Source organism: Scophthalmus maximus, chromosome 18 (assembly GCF_022379125.1).
Source record: "Scophthalmus maximus strain ysfricsl-2021 chromosome 18, ASM2237912v1, whole genome shotgun sequence".
NCBI classification, from domain to species: Eukaryota; Metazoa; Chordata; class Actinopteri; order Pleuronectiformes; family Scophthalmidae; genus Scophthalmus; species Scophthalmus maximus.
Window position 1 is genome coordinate 9,022,386 of NC_061532.1, and position 20,115 is coordinate 9,042,500.

The following is a 20,115-nucleotide window of genomic DNA, read 5'->3' on the forward strand; positions in this document are numbered from 1 at the left end:
CCCCATCTAGTCTGAATTTGTGCCTCGAAACTACAGGCGTTTCTTTTGGCCTGATAACTGAAATGATGATGTCACTGGGTGGGTCTGGGTGGCTTAATGCGATCACTGGATGGAATAGTTTTTGTGCGTGTGCATGTGAATGAGGGAGAATTGGTTTCAATCTTGGCCCAGCAGCACTTTTAAACAGTCTGTGTGAACTGCTGGGAATCTCAATGTACCTTTACAGAATTTCCAACTATCTGTCTGACAACAGTTAGTTATTTCATGTAAAAATGTGTAACTTAAGAAAGACTGTGTCAAGCTGTTTGCAGAGTGACAGGTTTGGTGGTGGTTTCACATCTGTAAATAATTACTAAATAAAAACTATTGCCAAATGCCATGCAATCCTCAGCGTAGTGAATCCAACAGAGTTTTGATATCAATTACACATTGCCGATGAATATGAAAATTGTGATCTCTTACAAAGAAAGCAAGCATGGCAAAACAAAGGAGTCCAGCCATTAATAGAGTAAAAGATTCCTTCCTCAAAGCAGATCAGTTCAATCCATCTACTGTGTTATTTCACTGAAGGGATGCTCCTCTTTTTACGGTATTGATTCAAAGGATAAGTATGTGAGAAAATCAATGATGCAGCAGAGTTTGCCAGACTCTTTTTTGGCTGGGAGCATAACTTCCTTTCACAGCAGGTTCACCTCGTGGTGATGTAAAGACTCCAAACCCTGCCAAAATATAACCCAGCAAATAACCTCCCAAAAACCTGCAACTTCTAACATCTAAACATAATGTTTTTTGTATGAATTAGACAATAGGTAAATATATGGTGCATCAAGTGCGAGCGATATTGATCTTATCAACAAACTCCCAGCAAGAAAGCAAATAAATCTATTTCCAAAATGTTCAATAATTGCTTAAAGGGATGGGTATTTTTCTATTGTGTGCCTTTCATTCAGAGGTTGTAACTCAGCGAAATCAACTTTCGGTTCTTGGTGTTGTTTCAATTCTCATTCTCTCTCGCTCCTTTGTCCTCTCTGTCATTTTCTATTTCCTATCAAGTTTCATTTGTGTGCTAGCAGATTAGCCAGAGAGATTTGACGACCTGCAGGCAGACCGACGGGAGACCACCGTTTTACGTCATCTCCCAGCGTGTGCACTGTTAAATATGACCAGTACCTCAGTGTCTGCGCTGGCGTTGGAATGAGACTCTGCTTCTTTTTCCTTCACTTGCTCTGACTTGGCGGCCTCCTTCTCTTCCACTTCCTCTGCGTGACCGTTCACTTCTGGGGCAGGCCCCTCCTCTTCCTGTTTCACTGTGCTAATTGCTTCCTCAGTAGGTGTCACCTCCTTGGTTGGAGAGGTCTTCATGGGTCAGGGGAAAAACAAGAAAAACACAACATTTAAAAAACCCAACCTATGAATTCAATAATTTATTTCCAGTTATGATAGGAATTCAAAACATTTTCCTCAAAATAATTTAGTCAGGGTTTTCTATTCAGGCATGACAATAAGAACAGTGTGAATATATTGTACCTGGCTTTGAGACTTTTGCTTCTTAAGCCATGGCAGGTATCGTGATATTCCTTTCCCCTCTTTCTCCTTCTCCTTTTCTTTCTCCTTCTCCTTTTCTGTCTCCTTCTCCTCACCCTCCGCACTCGCTACTTCCTGGGATTCTGCTTCTGTTGCCTTCTCTGATTGGTCAGACTGAGTAGCTGACTCCTCTGCTTTCTCCTTCACCTCAGTCTCAGAGCCCACTTCTGTTGTCATGGTGACAGGTCGACCTGCGGTGAGAGAAAGGAGAGCGATGAAGAAGCAGTAGAGTAGTGTAAAGTGTCACACATTGACATAACTAATTAAAACACGATTATTTAAAAAAAATCATAAATATGGTATTTACATTTTATGAAATGTTTATTTCTTTGGATGTATTGGATCAAAATGATACAGATGATAATCTTAAACACTTAAAATGATATGAATTGAATAAGAGTGTAAAATATTTTGGCTGATGGTACATAATAGAGAGCCAGGGGTCTGACTGCTCCAACGATTTTGGCACTAACATAAATTTTTCATTGCACGCAACTTAGGTTTTAGTCTGTAGTATATTTTATAAATGAGCCACATGGTCCAGTAGGTTCTAGCTTCAAGTGCCTTGAATGTTTTTTTCACAATTTGAAATAGACCAAATGGTGGACGAAGAAAATGATTCTGGATGTAATGACATAAGGCTTTCGGGTTCCTTAGCCATGCCATTAAAAGAAATAAAACAAAGGAATCAATTACATTCGGATTACTTGTATAAGTGAGCTGGTCTTGGTTATTTGTCTCACAGATGTAAGTGCATGAGCTCATAGCTTTTTGAAACATTAGCTCTTGGGTTGGGCCATCTCTTTTACCCAAGTAACACAAAAACATGAGCGTTTAGGTCGTCATTATGTCACACAACAAGTGTCCTCTGGGGTCAACAGCTGGTTACGAGCAGTTGTACACATACGTGCAAACAAATCGACACAGTGAAAGACTGCGAGTTTACTTAATTCTTAATATCTGAGTCATTGGTTTTTACACTGCAGCTGTGGTCAACACACACACACACACACACACACACACACACACTCATGCACTCTTCAACCCAAATATCTCTGGCAGCTCTGTCCACACACACACCCAATCAAGGCAACACGCACCGTTATGCAGCATGACACTAATTTGCTGATAACACTGGATGACCATGACATTGGTCTTGAGGGCAAGTCGAGGTCAGGATGGGTAGTGTACCTGCATTGCATACACAGCCTGTTTTGGTCTGCTGTGTGTGTGCGTGCGTGCTTGCGTGCGTGCTTGCGTGCGTGCGTGCGTGCGTGCATGCGTACACAGCCTGAGGCTGAGGGTTAGGCTGATGATTTATACAGGATGAAGTCATTGTCATCTACTGTCTGTTTTTCTTCATCACCCACACTGTTTCTCTGTCCTTCTCCCTCTGATTCTATTATTCATTACATCATCTGATTTTTACTCCCTGACCATCTTACCAGCGCTGACTCTCTCTTTCCAGTCATGCCACCTTCAATAAGAGAGGACAAACACACTCACACACACACACACACACACATATCTACAGTGCAGCAGCGGTGTGTAGGGAGGGGGCGGGGGTAAAAATAGAACAGGTCTCCTTACGCATGATAGGCTAATGAGGTAGTGAGGGGATGAGGAGAGATGGCTAGAGAGAGGTGTGTATGCTGGTGTCAGAAAGGGCAATACATGTAAAAGTGTAAATAAGGAGAAGACAAATACTACTGACTTTTCTTTCATGAGGAGGGAATCCAAGTGACTTTACACCACAAATATCAGATCAGTTAACATATTTGGTCCCTGTGTACGAGGAAATGTATAATGCGTTTTGGTAAAGTTGACGCTCTTCTGGCCAATAAGTAGGTTTCACAAGATCACATTCAGTAAGAGACGCTGTTATACAGGCCAGTGTTGTGGTGAGCGAGCTGGTAGCTGAGAGAAGAAGAAGAATGTGTAAAGAAGTGCCTTGTTGATGGAGCAGCTAGACAAAAAAAGTATAATTGCGCATTTTGTGCAAACACTATGCATTTTCTTGCTCTGGAAGAATGAGAGCCTACTGACATCTTAATATGCTGGTGAGTTTTCAAAACTGCTTCTGGCATTTGGCAAGAGGTTTCAGAACAAGAAAAACAAACAAAAAGGTTGAACATATTTGTTAAGCTGTTTAATTTGGAACCAACTGATGAAGTGCATGACAACCTTCAACGCGAGCTGCAAAGCGACAATAAGGATCAAAGCTTGCTACCACAACCTCCTTCTGCTGGAGTTGTACAAACTGTACATACTTTACTTCCTGGGGATTTTACCCATTTTGTGGAGACATGCACTGAAGTTTGCGTCCCTGTGTGGGACAACCTACTGCTTTGAGCTCTTCTTTTTAAAACTGACTCTTGCAAAGACTTAATTCTGCTCAAGAATGACCGACCCAAGCCTTGAAGACACAGCTGCGAATATCATCATCATCATCATCATCATCAGTAACATCAGATGCCTCGCCAGTAAGGTGCAGTTCCAGCCCTCGACTTAGAGAGGTTAGTGGTATGTGTGTTCAATAATTTAGTATGACTTCCGAAGGAAAAAAATTAAGCGGGCCTTGATAGGAAAAAATGGCTGACCACTGGAATAGCTAGGTGTGTGTGTCTGTGTGTGTGTGTGTGTGTGTGTGTGTGTGTGTGACATCAGAGGGCAGCTTTTTGGATGTTCGTAACACGTATCTCTCCACAAGAGTTTAATGCCAGGAAGCTTCTACCTCTACCTCTCTAAAAACTTTCTAAATCTCCGTCATCTTATCTCCTTCTTTCTTTCTCTCTCTCTCTGTGTCTCTCTCGCTACCTTTCATTCCATCTTTCTCTTCTACTCTCTAGCCCCGGGAGCCTCTTTCACCAAGTCTCTGCACTCATCCTTGTCTTCTCTCAATCCCTTTCTTCCGGGGCCCCCTTTCAATCCCGTCCAATCGCCCACTTGTATTATGTCCCCCTGACACCCCCTCCTCTTTCCCTCTTCTTCCCACAGTCCATATAAACAATAGCGGTGGCATCATTACAGCCTGGACTCATATGTACTGTACTCACATGTACACTGTGAACGTTTTATGGCGTCTGGGTATAGCGAGTAATTTGAGTCAGTGACAGAAAACTGGCAGTAATCATACAGTATTCCTGTATGTGACAGCACTTTCATATGGATGGGGTCAAATGTGCGTCCGCAGACCTGCGTCACAAACCCACTTATCGTATAGGAAAGGTTGACCTGCCGTCAGATGTTGTGTTTGGCTGCTCCGTCAAGAGAGAGCGTCTCCTCGCTTAGAATTTGCCCAGAGGCGCGTACTGTCAGTGTTATGGTTACGTTTTAGCAGACTATTTCGCAGTCAATCAGTAGGGTTTAACTGACCCAGTTTTTTCAGATTCGCCTGCAGATTCGTGATAAACACAAACACAGACACACAGCTAGTCTTGCCAGTAGAATTAGATGAGGTATTTGTGTATGTGACCACACACACACAGGAGGGATGGTTGTTTTTTTCTTTGTATTCAACTCCACCAATCCTTCCATCCATCTCAGCCTCTCTCTAAAACTCACTTAGAATATCTCATCGCACTTCCTCGGCTCATCTATTAGTGTAAATGTATGCTTGGTACTTGGAGGTAGCTTTATCAGTATTTATTTAACTTAGTTATTTTTAATCCTATTACTTGCTTGAGTCAGCTCAGACATTCAATATAGTCTGTCACAGCAACAGACAATTACACAGGACGAGCACGAATGACATTGATTATACTTATAAAATTAAAATAAAATAAAAACGAACTGATGAACCCATGGACACAACTGACAGCCTTACCTAGTGTTGTTTCTGTTGCTCTCTCTTCCCCTGTAACTCCTTTTCCTTTTGTCACTTCCCTTTGCTTCTTCTCACCTCCTGCTTTCCTTTCTGCTTTTTTTCCTCACCTTCTCCTTGCCCTTTTTCACTGTCTATATCTCTCTGTTCATGTTCCTTTCCTTCACGTTCCTCTACTCACCACCTCTTAAAAAAATGCCTGTCCCACAAACTGTCATTATCATTTTTTCTCCTTCATCCTCTACTTTCTCCTTTCGGAGATCTGCTTCCCCCGGGGACGAGCGCTCGCGGAAATGAGGGCAGAAAACGAGAGAGAGAGAGCGAGAGAGAGAGAGAGAGAGAGAGAGAGAGAGGGAGAGAGAGAGAGAGAGAGAGGGGTGGAGAGGTGGCGATGGTGAAGAAGAATGAGAGAAGAGCAAGGCGAGAGATGTGGGACATGGATGGTTGTAGAAGAAAAGGAGAGAGAGACAACCCATCTACTGTGCCAGATTACTGAGGGACACACAGCATGAGAATGGAAATAACACTTCTTCAGCTGTTCTTTTCAAGTCCATTCATCCTTCGCCACATCAAAGCGAATCTGGGATTCACTCCTCTTACAACATCTTACTTTCAATCAGGCCACAATCTTTTTCTTCAGCCTGTCACAATATTTATCAGAAATGGTCATTTTTCTCCAAGACATTTAAACCTTTTTTAAAACATCACTGAGACCAGATCCTCATTTCCACATTTGGAGAGTGCTGTTTTACCCCCTCACATGGTGCAGCGGCGAGAGTCAAGCAAACACACACGACAGCTACTCCACTTACAACTTTATTGCCGTCTGACTGGGCTTTAGGGGGTTGTCGTCATAGCAACAACAATTTCATGACCTGGTCTGTGGCCAAGAGATAAAATTTTATGAGAGACAGACAGAGGGTTGAGTGTAAAAGTCAAAAAAGAGAGAGAAGGGGCGGATTTAACTTCCTGGCTTCAGTGCATTTCTTTTGTTTAATTACTGGCTGATAAAGCAGACATGAAAACATCGATCTGATAAAGAAGAGAAGAAGAAGAAAAACGCACATACCCGCCCATCGCTCTCTATGGGGGCAGAGTGGGGGAGGAGCTGGTTTCCATGGCAACGACATTCATGGACTACAACGATAAATCCCAATGGAAACAAGAGATTACCACAGCAAAAATACAGATTACTGGACGTAGAAGTGACAATAGAGATTATGACTGTGCCTGAACCCATTTCAAACCACATCAGATATTGCATGGTGGACCTACAGGAGCTGCGGCATCACTGACGTTCCACACCCAACAGAGCAGGGTGCAACACATCTGCAGTGTATATCTCAGTGTGTGTCAAAGCACCAATTCTACTGCTGCAAAGAAGCTGTGTTAGCACCAGCTTGTTGCATTTACCTTGAACTATCAACATCCTGTTTGTTCCACATTGTTACAAGCTACAGTAGTGCAGTGCACTTTATCCTCCGACCGAGAGAGCGGAACAACTATAAGCACTGCATCACTCCAATTACCAGAGGGGCCGGAAAATTAACTTTTCACAAAGCCAGTGGGCAAAGAACAGCAAAAACATCTTGTTTTGATTGGCTTGTATTATTGCTGAGAGCAACACCAAACATAAGTGAACTATTTGAGATGATGTGGGCAGTGATTCTGACACCATGCTAAACAAACCCCAAAATGATAACGTTATGTCACAAAAAATATAGCACTATCAGTTCCCTGAAAACTTTTTGGGGGAGAGGATTTCAGATTTTTTATTTACAGAAAAAGAATGGCCTGACACGCTACCTAATTTAAATTACATCACGTGATATTCACACTAGGTTCATTCAATTGAACATTAATAATAAGAGCGGACGCTTTACAGACTGTAGAAGGGTAATCTTAATTGTGCCCCCGTCTACTGGAAGTGCCCTGATGAACTGTCGGTCGATGCCCCCTGAACTGTTGGTCAGGAAGCCCCCTTCTACCCTGAAGGAAACTTCTCCCTCCATCTCTACTGAATGGGTTCAGACCGTTCTCATGCTGGGTAGGAGACTGCTTTGTCCAATAATAGAAGTGAGCTCACGCATCATCAGCTACAGACTGGCATAATCAGGGATAATTCAATAAAATGATAATCATAATGTTATGACAAAATAACACTATTATGTCATAACATCATAAATCTTACTCAGTGTGTGTGTGTGTGCACATGCGCATGGTGTATAGAGTGGACTGCACGGCTAGTTGTGTTTTGCTGCACAAGCTACACATTTTACACTTTTAGACAATTACCACTGAAAATGATTTGTTCCCTTATAATTTTGGTGATGCTAGAGGAAAAGTTAGGACCAACCAACTGACAGACCAGCATTACCATCCTTAATCTATACACCTGAAGTGGTCTCAGACTTTTGGCCCCCACTGTATATGAAACAATCCAAAGATGGATATCATTCAATCTCTGTTTCTTCATGTCACACGCGGTACAATGCTGTGCCGTGTGTTAGTTGAGCTACAGAGTTCGTTTCTGACAGCTGGTGTGCACCAAGTGCAATGAGTTCAAATAAACAAAGCACTGGAAATGAATCGCCCTTTACACAGCGGAGAGAAATGAATTAAAAAATCCAGCCCCGCCGATCACATGGGACGTCCCAAATGTTGAAAACTGGTGCAGCGAGATAACAGCTTGTTGCACCATCACCGTCCATCAGCTGACAGTGAGCCACCGGTTTGGTTTTGAAATAACCACACACACATACACAGAGGCCAGAATCCTAATCTGTGCTGTCCTCTTGTACGATCTGTCCATCTGTCACGCAATGAGAACTCCTCCATAAATACACACACACACACACACACACACAGATATACCGAACAAACAGATATGTGCACGCAGAAGCACACACACATAAACCGATTCAAAAACATATGTAAGCAAGTCCTCACAGATGACAGCCCTGTCTTTGTGTTTGTGTTTTCAATCATATAGATACACACATGCACGCGCACACACTCACACTGCTGGTGTGAAAATTCGGACCATGTCTGTCGCTCCACAGTGCACTCTGAAACTGAGGATTACACAAAGGATAATCCCTGTGTATGTTTGTGTCTGTCTGCCCGTCTATCCATTTATCCCTTCATCTTACCCTCTGAGTATGTCCACACTAATACGTTTTATTTTTTCTTTTAGACATCATGGAGCCAGACTACACTACTCCAAAACAGAGACTTTAGGAAACACCATGGGCTCCGTTTTAGTTTGAAGGGCTGCGCTTAAGTGGAGACGGCGGATTGGTTCTTATCAATCACAATTCGACTACCAGCAGTTGATGTAAAGTGCTGCTCACCTCTTCATTGGTCCAACCAAAACACCAACCAACCCACTGCAGAGTAGGTCTGCCCATTTACACTGCCACACATACTGTATGCCCACTAGTGTATGTGTATGGTCACGTGACTTCTGGTGTGTTAGTATGGCCGGAGATTAGTCCTGTTACAAAAATGGTCATCTGGACGGAGATCATTTAAATTTGTGAGGAGGTAGCCTCCGTGTCGCCCTCTGATCTACACCTGACAGCAACATGTCACAGCCCTCAAACCAAACTAAAACCTTGCGGCTCCTCGCAGCCTTCGGTTTGAGCTTAGTAAACGAAAGGTCATCTTATACGTGATGCTTAAGTGACCAACACCGTATCATTAGTTCAGTCACTGTGTCATTACTGTCAGCTCGAAAGTGCTATTGTCTGCAGCAAAACTCTTACTCTTATGCAACACGAGGACCTTCCATTTAGCCTATGCTCTCCAGCTTTACTTCTTTGCACCACTATAACACACTCCAAGAATACTGCAAGTCCAGCCTGATTCAGCTCTATGTATGGATATTATGCTGTATTTTTTTATATTTTATTACTGGTTAATCTGTGGATTTATTTCAGAAAATGCCCATCACGAATTCCTTCAAAATTAAGTGTTGATTTGTTGAACCACAGTCCAACACTATAGTCCAACTATTCAATTTACATCTAATAGATAAAAGTGCACATTTCCTTTGAACCTTGAGTGGTCAGTTTGCCTTATTGTATGTAAAATACACATCAGGGTGACGAATAGTTTCCTTTATTAGCAAACAATACAAAAAAGTATGATTGCTGCCAAGAAATAATCATATTGACCATATAAAAATAAATTTATGCACCCTATCCTCTCTCTGTGTGTACGTGTGTGTGTGCGTGTGTGTAAGAGAGAGAGAGAGATAGAGAAGAATGGGTCAGCTCATAACCACTATTGTTAACTGATAAACTCTCCTATTCAGCGATTAAAGCAGTCAGGCGCGAGAGCCCCGTCTGTGTGACCGTGTGAGTGTGTGCGAGACAAAAAGTGAAAGTATGGGTGAGTCACACGAGTGAACAAGAGGAGAGGTGGATAAAAAGACAGAGAAGAGGAGAGGACGAAAGCCGGCATTAGCTGGGAGGAAAAGAACGAGCGAGTGAGTGAAAGGAAAGGAAAGACAGTGAAACCCACGGGGAAACTGCACCGCTCTCCCAAGTAGCAGTGGGTGTGGTGTTACCATGGCAACACACATCCCATAGAGGGTGGTGGCAACAGGTGATTTGGCAAAACAAATGACTTCACGGGCATTAGGGCTTGTAACAGCTGCCTTGTGTGGACACTTGAGGCAGATGGAGTGGAAAACATCTTCTCCTCTGGCACAGAGCTGAACGTAGACGTGTGGATCATCAAGTATTGATTAGAACAGACTGAGAGCTTTGCAATCTGTTAGCAATCTGCCATAACATGGTGATTCTCGATGGTGACGGTATAGATTCAAAACAAGAGTAACTGAAGAGTGCTGTCTCTCCATCTCTTCTCACAACGGCGATCACAAAGTCGACTGAGGCATCGAGGCATCAGCAGCTCACAGCCGCCAGCCATTCATTTTCTAACAACTAACCTTAACCCCTGACTCTAAATTTAGACATCCCCCCTGCGAACACCATGAGGTGTCCTCGTTTTGTACAACATCATTCTGTTTTTCTCAATCACAGCAAGGACATGTTGCCTCTAAACTCCGGACACACACCCTCGCGTCATTGTGTGGAAAAGTGCTGCAGAAACCAGCTCTTCCCGGGCACGTCAATGATGTTGTTATTTGGGCACCTAGAATCAGTTAATCCCAGACCACTGACCCCTGACCTCTAACCAGGAAACAGGAAGTGCGGCGATGGGGCAACGTCCCCCGTTTCGCCTAGTTGATCTTCAATTCTATCGTCAATTCCCGTTTTAGGAACACACGCGTCTCACTATACATCTGTCAACATGAAAACATGAAATGACCGAGTTACGAGCATCTGTGCCGTCGTGCTCTTCTGTCTCGACCTCAACAGTTTAGTTCTCCGATTGATCAAAAGGGAAACTTTAATGCTTCTCACACATGGGTTACATGTTGGCAGGCCAACAGAGTACACGGCGAGATGAAGTCTGGCCTCCTCCACCCGCTGGCCTTTGTTTGACTTACTTCTGTAACTTAATAGGTTCTCTTATAAAAGGTTTCTTTATTCACTCTTTGAGAAAGGCTAGAATGTGTTCCTGAAGTTTTCAGTCCACGCTGCGGGAAGGGGAAAGCTTCAGACTCACGGAAATGAGTACTAACCTGTTTTAATGACATCTGCTATTTTTTGCACATTAATTGCAATTTATTATTATTATTTTTCCATTATTTACAATTCATGTATCTGCTCCAACTATAATTCTGACTGTGCAGCATTTGATTCAAGTGACCAAATTCAGAACGAAATTAATACCATACAATGAAAGACAAGCAGAAGAATACAACAAATCATTTTATCAAATTATTAGTGGTCAAGAACAATCATTTTCTATGGTACTATTTATATAAATAAAACTATGAGTATTTTGTATTAGTTCATATATATTATTCAGTACCATTTGACTTGTCTGATAATCTTTTAATACATTTTATTGATTTTGAGGCTCCGTCTCATCACCACTGTCCTCTATATTTTTGACATGTGGAAAAGACTGTCTATTGATGCTGCTTCCTGTCCGTCTGAATCTCACCCTCACCCTCACACACAGTTCAATCTGTTCTTAACATCCTATCCAAAAAATGTTTTACAAACTTCAGAGCCTCTCAAAAGCGACTAATGAGAGCAAGCCAGCAAGTCTGCTCTCCCTCTCAACCTTCTTGCCCCAGACACTCCTCTCACTTCCTTTTCCTCCCCACTGAATCCTCTCTTCTCTTCCTCACAAGTCTTTCAGACCTTTTTCTTTGACAGCCCGGATGAGTGATCAAATTAAAGAAGAGTCAACACATGATGAACGAATTGAATGAATTGTTGAATGAATTAAGGGATGGATGGATGAATCCATTAATCACTCAATGAAAGAATGAATGACAGAATAAATCAACAACTAATAAAATGAAAAAAATCTGTCAGTTGAGTATTTAACAATAATCGAGTTTCTCTAAAACTCCCAATAGAAAACATACTACCTACATATTGTATGCTCAGTCCATTTAATCATACTCTATTAATGATATTTCATCTTAAATGTAATTTTTTAATTAATAAAAGTAAATCACAGATTACATATTTAAAAATGGCAGCGTAAGTATCACCTCACTTCATTCTTGCTGCAGATATTTAACTCAAAATATATTAAAACCTGCTTTCAAAACTACGTCTAACGTATATAATAGATGGCTTTGTTTAATTTATCATCTTTTTTTTCTGATACAAACCTCTGAGCCAACGTTGCCTTGTGATGCAGCCGAAGAAGAACAAACGACGAAGGCTCGGCCCTGTTCTGTTCTGTTCAGCCTCTCTCTGTGAGAATGTGGCCCTATGCTGATTAATCTGTTTTTAACTATGTTTGGCCCCCTGCCAGAGCCACGGGCCCACACTCTCCCCCTCTGTTTTTATTCTGTCCTTCCTTTCAGAGCTGGACACTTGCTGGGGAAGGCAGCTTGCCCCCTCTCTGGTTTAAAATGTTCCTATGGTCTCCTCTAATAGACCCTCTCATGTAACAATAATGTAATCATTGTACATGTAATCCACCATTCAAATATACAGTCACACTTTATCCTATTAAACTATGTTAAGCTTGTTGGTACAACATAATTAAGATTACGCTGTATTCTTACTGATGACTATGACAGTTACTCTAGTTTTCTGATTTCGTAGAGCTCCTATTCCATCACACATGTCCTCCTCAACATCTCTATCCTTCTTTCAGTCTTCTCCCCCTGCCTCCCCCACTGTCTCTCTATTGCAGTAATAAGCTGAGCATTGCATTACAGTTTCCATTCATTCACACGCCTGATCTCCTCTGTGTGAATCCGAATCCTGCGGCGCCCCCGGGCCAAGCCGCCCAGAGAGCTAGAGGCTAATACTCACCGGTCACGGCTGATTGTGACACTGTACAATATGTCCACTTAAGTAATTGTTGTGACTGGCCCGCTCTTACTACAATGGGGGAGATAATAAAAAGCCTTGAATTGTACTTTGTGGGTTATTGTAGTGACCACTTTCACAAATTGGAACAACAAGCAAAGAAAATGTTAAGAACTGGATTTGTGCCTTTGTGCTTTGGAGGATTGACTTTTTTCATGCTACTTTTCTGAAAACACAGTCACTACTGGGCACTCACACCGATGTGGGACAGTAGGACTATGTGAGTCTGAGCTGATGTGACACTTTGTGCTCCTGTTGAACGCACAGGGGTCAGGATGAAAATACACACACACACACACACACACACACACACACACACACACACACACACACACACACACACACACACACACACACACACACACACACACACACACACACACACACACACACACACACACACACACACACACACACACACACACACACACACACACACACACAGGGATGTTCCCATAGCCTTTCCGAATGGTTAAGCAATATCTCCCACTCTCTCTGTCGCTCTCACTCAGTCTCTCTTTCACTCGTACCCACTTCCTCTCCATTTGTTTCTGCCTTCCCTCTTTCTCCCTTTGGTCACTTCTTTTCCACTTTCCCATTTGCCTATTTTTGCCTCCACGTGTCTCCCCAACTTACTCTTCCACTGCTCACAGGGTGAGAGGGAGATGAGGTACAGTGGGTGAGCGTGTACCTGCCTTGGAAGTGTTTCCCTTAAACTAATGCAGGAGTGACAAAACAGCCGCAGGTGATACATTCTTGATCAAGAGAACACCTGTACTACCATTATACTTGAACTTTTGTTTTCCTGTTAATGTGCTCTGACACAACTTTAAGACAGCGCTTTAGACTGGGAACCACCAAAAACATATTCAAGAACCCAATTTCAAAGCTTCTCGGATCCCGAAGTTAATGGATATGACAACGGCAATTTAGAAAAACGAAAGCATGCTCTCATTTTCGCCATACCCAGAACAAGTTCCAGCCACATTTAATGAGCAGATTCTCCCACCAGAACAACCAATTAGGGCTTCTTCTCATTAGTGGGTTTGACAGAGCCGTCACTGTTCCTCACATCCCCAGAGTCTGAGAATGAACAGGGCACTGATGATTATAGATAAACTGTAGACAGAGGGAAAGATAGAGAGAGAGGCCTGACAGGAAGAACACAAGAGTGACATACTGTACGCAGGGACAAAATACTCAAATGAACATCCTTTATTCTATGTGACTATATATCATGATAGTTGTAACCTATATTGAACAGGATTTTCTTGTACTTGACTGCAAGTACACGTTCATGTGCTGCTGCTCCAACCAACCTGAACCTGTAACACAATACAATAAAATACAATAGCCTTTGTGAGGCGTATAATGCTCAGTTGCTGCAGCGACTGTGCAAGAACAAGTGTTAAATCAACTGTACGGCGACTGGTTGGTCCAGAATCTGCGCTGATGTTGGATTTGACTGTATTTTATTGTACTGGTATTTCTGCCTTCACACAACAAGATTCCAAGCTCTCTATTTTTAACAATTTCCCACTCAGCACTTGTGTCTCCGTTGTCAAACTGAACGACGACAAAATGTTGGTAATGTCAACATACTTGAGTAAATACTCCCAAAGAAATAGTAGAAAAGCGGGGTAGGTTGGACATGTTTGACACACGCCCATGTGCATAATCCTGACAAAGGAAAACTGATAAGACAGGGAAAACTGACACTAATGCGGCTCGCTGCCTCTGCGGCTGGATAGATGATAACTCCCTTCTATTATTTGCTCACTTCCACAAGTTTTCCAACTCGGCTCTTTAAGAGCTTTAGGGTCATGGCATCACCCGTGGGATTGGCTCCGTGCAGAAGGTTGACCGCCCCAATCCATCATATTCAACGGAAAGCAACCATCATGACAAAAACATTCCACTCGACAGAAAATAAAACACAAGTAGACGATATTGTCTGGTTCTGAAGTCTCACACGCCGCACATCACTATGTCCTCTCCATTTCTATCTAACCTACCTTCCCTTCCCTCAGAGGAGAAAAGACATGAGGGCCAACTGGCACCAGAGCCGAGATGCACTGATTAAGGTGATGAGCACTTGGCTACGCAGACACATAATTAGGGGACGATGTAAGTGCATGGCTAGGTGCCCTAATATTAGTCTGCCTGTGTCAGCCTCAGTAATGGCACACATTAAAAGTCCCCTAAGAGAGATATTATAAAAGCCAGGTATGACTGCTCAAAGAGACGCAAATAACAACCTACACCAACCAGGCACCGTGCATATATTGATTTAATGCACGGCAATTATATGAGTTAATGTAATCAATATATTTCACACGTCAGCACAATCTCGGCCCAGGACAGTCTGTGTGTCTGTCTGTCTATCTGTCTGTCTGCGAACTTCTACTGGCCAAGCCGTCTGTCAATGTATGACTTCTCTGGGGGGTTTTCTGGGAAACACACATATGTTAAGTGCTGTATGTACACACGTGTCACGTCGGCAGATTGTACACTATTCAAAGCACGAGTGCAAAGTATGATATTTTGAACAGAACCAGGAGAGTAAGTCAGGTCAAGACACATCACAACTCAAACAAAATTCCCTGCGGAAATGCACCAAACGTGTTATAGTAAATTATCATCCTTTATTTACATGATCGGATCAAAACTATTTCGTTGACCATTGGAGCTGCATTCAAAGTTTTTAACGCAAAGTTTTCCAGAAGTTGCTTCCTTTTCCCTGGTTCACATCTTTAGAACTAGTCTTTTCGGGATGGTGGCTTTCTGAATGCCATTGGTTAATATGAGTGTGATCTTCTCGTTCTTTAAATCTTTTCAATTATTAAATAGCAAAACCCAGCCTAATGCAGGCGGATGCTCTGATCTCCCAGGCCATGTTTTAAATTGAACAGCACATCACCAGATGAAAACCAATCCTTCAAATTCAGGTGACAATAAACAACCACAATCAACCATATGAAAAGATGATCACTCATCAGAGACGAGTGACACGACGTGTTGTGGGGGCTGCTCTGCTGCCGTGGACCTGGACACGGGGGGGGGGGGACGCAAACGCAACACAGCAACAGATTCTTTCTTTTTTTTCTTTTTTTAAACTTCCAAGTAAACGTGGTTCTGAACACTACTTGTTGACTGAGGCAGCTAAATGAATCAGCCCGCACAAACCGTGGTGTGGTGTTTGAATGGTGCTTTTGAGCGCGGCAACGCGACGGTGGACCTCACCTACAGCCGGAAGTACAACCACGACCTGTACCGCGTCTTCACGTTTATTCAAATGCTGTCGGGAAAGAAGGAAACAAACAAAAAAGCAGGAGAGAGAGTTGCGCTCGTTTTTTTTTCGCAAGCTAGCCGCTTTTGTTGCTGCCCACGGAGCCCCCCGCGATGCTAGCCACAGGAAACGCACAGCCCGAGCGAGGAGCCGGCGGGACGTTGAGGTGATGATAACCGGGATAACAAGGGAGACGATCGGCGCCATGAAGCGCCCCACACCGGAGGTATGACTTCAACTCGAGAGTAACGGATTTCACCGAGGGGGGGGGGGCTTGTGTTTCACAAAGCGACTCTCAAGTTGTTGCGGTTGTCGGTACAGGTTCACTGTTACCTTCCGCAGCAAAAACCAACGGTCTTAAACGCAGGATCACGAAAGCGTCGAATCCTGCGGCGGGTCGCTGATGTGTAAATCACGTGATTTTAAAAAACGGGGTTTGAAATTGTACACGTTACCTGTTGCGATGTCCAACAATGCGTATTGGGAGGGGGGGGGGGGGCTTTTCCAAAACGTGGCCTCTCGCTCTGTTCTCCTGCAAAGAAAATAGCGATCGTCCCACTATCTCACTATCTCAGCCTCCAACAATCCGCCGCCACAGTCCGCACCGACAATCTGGCCAGGACCGAGGGCAGACGTGTCCATCATCCTCAACGCCCGCCCCGTACAGTGAGAAACAGCTATCGGGCGTCTCTCATTGGCCCAGAGGGATTACTGTATTAGATGTTGAGCCGTGATTGGTCGCCCGCGCTGTCCATTCGCGATGGAGGGACGTTCCGTGCGGATGTAGAAGTGGTAGTGTGGCGGCGCAGCTCCCTCTAGAGGTTTAACACGGTTTCTGCAATATGGTCATGTTTTTTTTTTCCCCTCTACATTCTTCAGTCCTCATGTTTTTTTGGACCAATGTTGCCGTCGCCATTTAAATATGAATTTTGTTAAGTGCAAGTTACATTTTATCAAGTAAAGTTACAGGTTATTTTACCTGTATTGATTACTGATTGAGGTTGTTACATCACAACTTTTTTCTCTTTTCGTTTGGAGACAACCCAGCCATTCTACAGATTCTAACTGCTCTCAGAATTCTCATTCGACTAACTGATGATTAATCTTCAGTGTTGACCCTCATTGAACATATGTAAGTAGTTTAATCCTAACCATAGACTAAACAGTCTATGATCCTAACCCAGTGTTTGAGGTGGCCTATGCAGTGCAGTAATATGAATATATATAGGGTCAGTTGTCAACAGTTGCCTGTTAATTGTGCTGTTAAAAAAAAGTCACAGCATAAGAGGTTTTTTATATCTGAACAATGATGGAACTACAACTTTAAAATACTTTCACTGCACATGGGCTGTATATCTTTCGTCAAAGTGTGCCTTTTGCACAATTTCGTGTTACCAATCAGTGGATATTTTGTGTTATTGTTTGCTAATAGTTTATAGAAAATTAGAGCTGTTCACGGCCACGTTTTAGAGTCCACACCTAAAAATCTTTGATGATGTCGTACACATTGACTTGATTATTTCATTGTGTTGATTAGTTCTTCCGACATACAAACACAAAGGACACGCTGGTCATTGCATTACATAAGAAATGGCCACAGTGCGTGCATACACACACACACACACACACACACACACACACACACACACACACACACACACACAAACACACAAACACACACGTCTTGCATACAGTATATACCCACAACCAGATAAGCTCGAGTAATTGGCTTATAGTGTGGGGCAGTTTGGAGATTTGACATCTAAAAGAGAGGAGTAAACAACCACATACTGTAATAGCAATACTAATGAAAAACAAACTGTACATAGGAGAATGTTTAGGAAGTGACATTCTAATATTGAAATATTTTGTGATGTCAATTGATAGCAGAAGGGAGTATGTTAATAGTAAACAGAGGAGAATGACATCATTAATCCCATTTTGCAGGTACAGTGGATCCACAGCCATAAATCAAGTAAATAGGAGGATGTGTTTCAGACTCACCGTAAGCAGAGGAAGCATGGATCCAGCGGAGCATACACACACAAACACAGATGAATAGAAAGGCATTAAGTAACTGGAGTTGGACATTGCTTTAAACCCAGGGCCTTTCTTCACACACCTTCTTAGTAAAATAACTCAAAGATAAGTAACAAGGGATTATAATACCATTTCATGCAGTAACATTACATTCATACATTTGATTCTACTGCATTTTACTCCTTCCGTGGTCCCTACATTATGATGATAGTGGGAAAAATAACAATAGTTTTTTTTACCAGTGACAGCATTCATCCAATTTTCTCATCAGTGAAAGTGACACAGCTAATTCCCGTTCACCCCTGACTGCTGATCATCCAAGACAGTCATGAGTTGGAAAAAAACAACAACACAGCAGTTCTCGTCTCTGGCGTGACAGGAAAGAGTCTTGTATTAATCTAATTCTTTCTATCTTTCTACATGTTAGCAGAGTGAAGGGAAAAAGACCCACACCGTGACATTTGATCACACAAATAATACAGAGCTGAGTGAATCAAAGTGACCTCTGCCCAAAGTCATTGACTCCTTTGTCTCACCAGATCTTAAATACAATTGCAACCCGCTGAGGAGGATGAACCCAGAAGAGCTTGACAATTCATCAGCTTACACCATATTCAAAACAATAAAGGAGGATGTTACCTCTCTAAATCTGACAAAAATCCCTCACGAGTGGGGACAATCGGATCGACCTTTTTCAAAAGCAGAAGTTAAAAAAGCAAAAGTGTAGACTGCAAAAGTAAAGTCTGCTCCACACACACAGGAATTGACAGGCATTATGTTGATACTTACACATATCTGCATAACTAATTGTAGAGTAATGAACGCTAAAGCAAACGTAGGGCTCTGCTGTTAGCTACACCTCCATGTTTTTCTACAGCTCTAATTACAAACAGAAGGAAAAATGTACCTGGTTATCAAAGGTCCCATATTGCGGAAACACACTTGAGATTAAGTCAATCGGAAGTCTTGACTCTGCACCTAATCAGCCTGATCTGACATCTCTCTCTCTCTCTCTCTCTCTCTCTCTCTCTCTCTCTCTCTCTCTCCTGGCTCCTCTCTTCTGGCTCCTCTCTTCTCTGCAATGTCTCTCCACCTCCTTGCCACGATGATGACTGCCTACGCTCAAAGCGTGGATCCGATCAATCGGGCTACCGGTGTCAAAAACTGTGTCCTACAGCCAGTGAGCTGCACAAGACTATAGCTGTTCAGTTTCCTATGTAGCCACGAGATCAGGGCAGTGCAGATTCTGTGGAGGATTATCAGCGAGTCCTTCCAAGGGGAATTACCCTGACACGGCCATCTGGACAGCAAGACATTACCCACTGGGCAAACTATTGTCCAGCAAACTCTGTGCGCCCTGATCTGAGGAACGGTCAGTCGTCAGTCAACCCTGAAACCCTGGTATAATAAAAGTAAACTATGGCCAAGGCAACAAGTTACCTTGATTCAACTATCTATAAACCCATCAGAACAATTCAGTAGATAGATAGTAAAATAATTAATAAATTAAGTCCTTGTAAGTTTCCTCTGCCAACGAAAGTGGTGATAGTTATATTGATGTTAAATATGTATATATCAATCAAGAGACTGATTATTAAGTTAAAAGATGTGACTAGAATATTAATAGTAATCACATTCAGTCTTACATTTATGATACTCAGCATGTTAAGTTTTTATAATTATGAAAGATAAATGATTAGAACAAAAGAGAATTAGCTCACACAACTGATTTGAGTTGGCCTCAAAATGTAAAAATCTAGAGCAGTATGTTGCCTTGGAATATTTTGGTTTTCCAAAAGTGAGTAATCATCAAAATAGACAGAGAGTTGCCCACAGTTTGTGTACTGTAGATATATACACACATAAATGAATACGCCCACGCCCTAAAGATATGAACA

At 42.6% G+C, this 20,115-nt stretch overlaps 1 protein-coding gene across 13 annotated transcripts in view; it reads right to left on the bottom strand.

The window, feature by feature from the left end:
• epb41l2 (erythrocyte membrane protein band 4.1 like 2) overlaps positions 1-20,115 on the bottom strand; it is a 50,458-nt gene that overhangs the window by 30,136 nt on the left and 207 nt on the right. For 6 of the 13 annotated variants that reach the window (XM_047328477.1, XM_047328481.1, XM_047328485.1 and 3 more), the window contains exons 1-3: positions 16,132-16,151; positions 1,528-1,775; positions 1,171-1,356 (exon numbers count right to left, since the gene is read on the bottom strand). In XM_047328477.1, the coding sequence (XP_047184433.1) occupies positions 1,171-1,356; positions 1,528-1,761 (420 nt within the window). In that variant the 5' untranslated portion in view covers positions 1,762-1,775; positions 16,132-16,151. Of the gene's footprint in view, positions 1-1,170; positions 1,357-1,527; positions 1,776-16,131; positions 16,154-20,115 lie in introns of those variants that run through there. The other 7 variants (XM_035618160.2, XM_047328487.1, XM_047328484.1 and 4 more) reach the window with 2 other exon arrangements.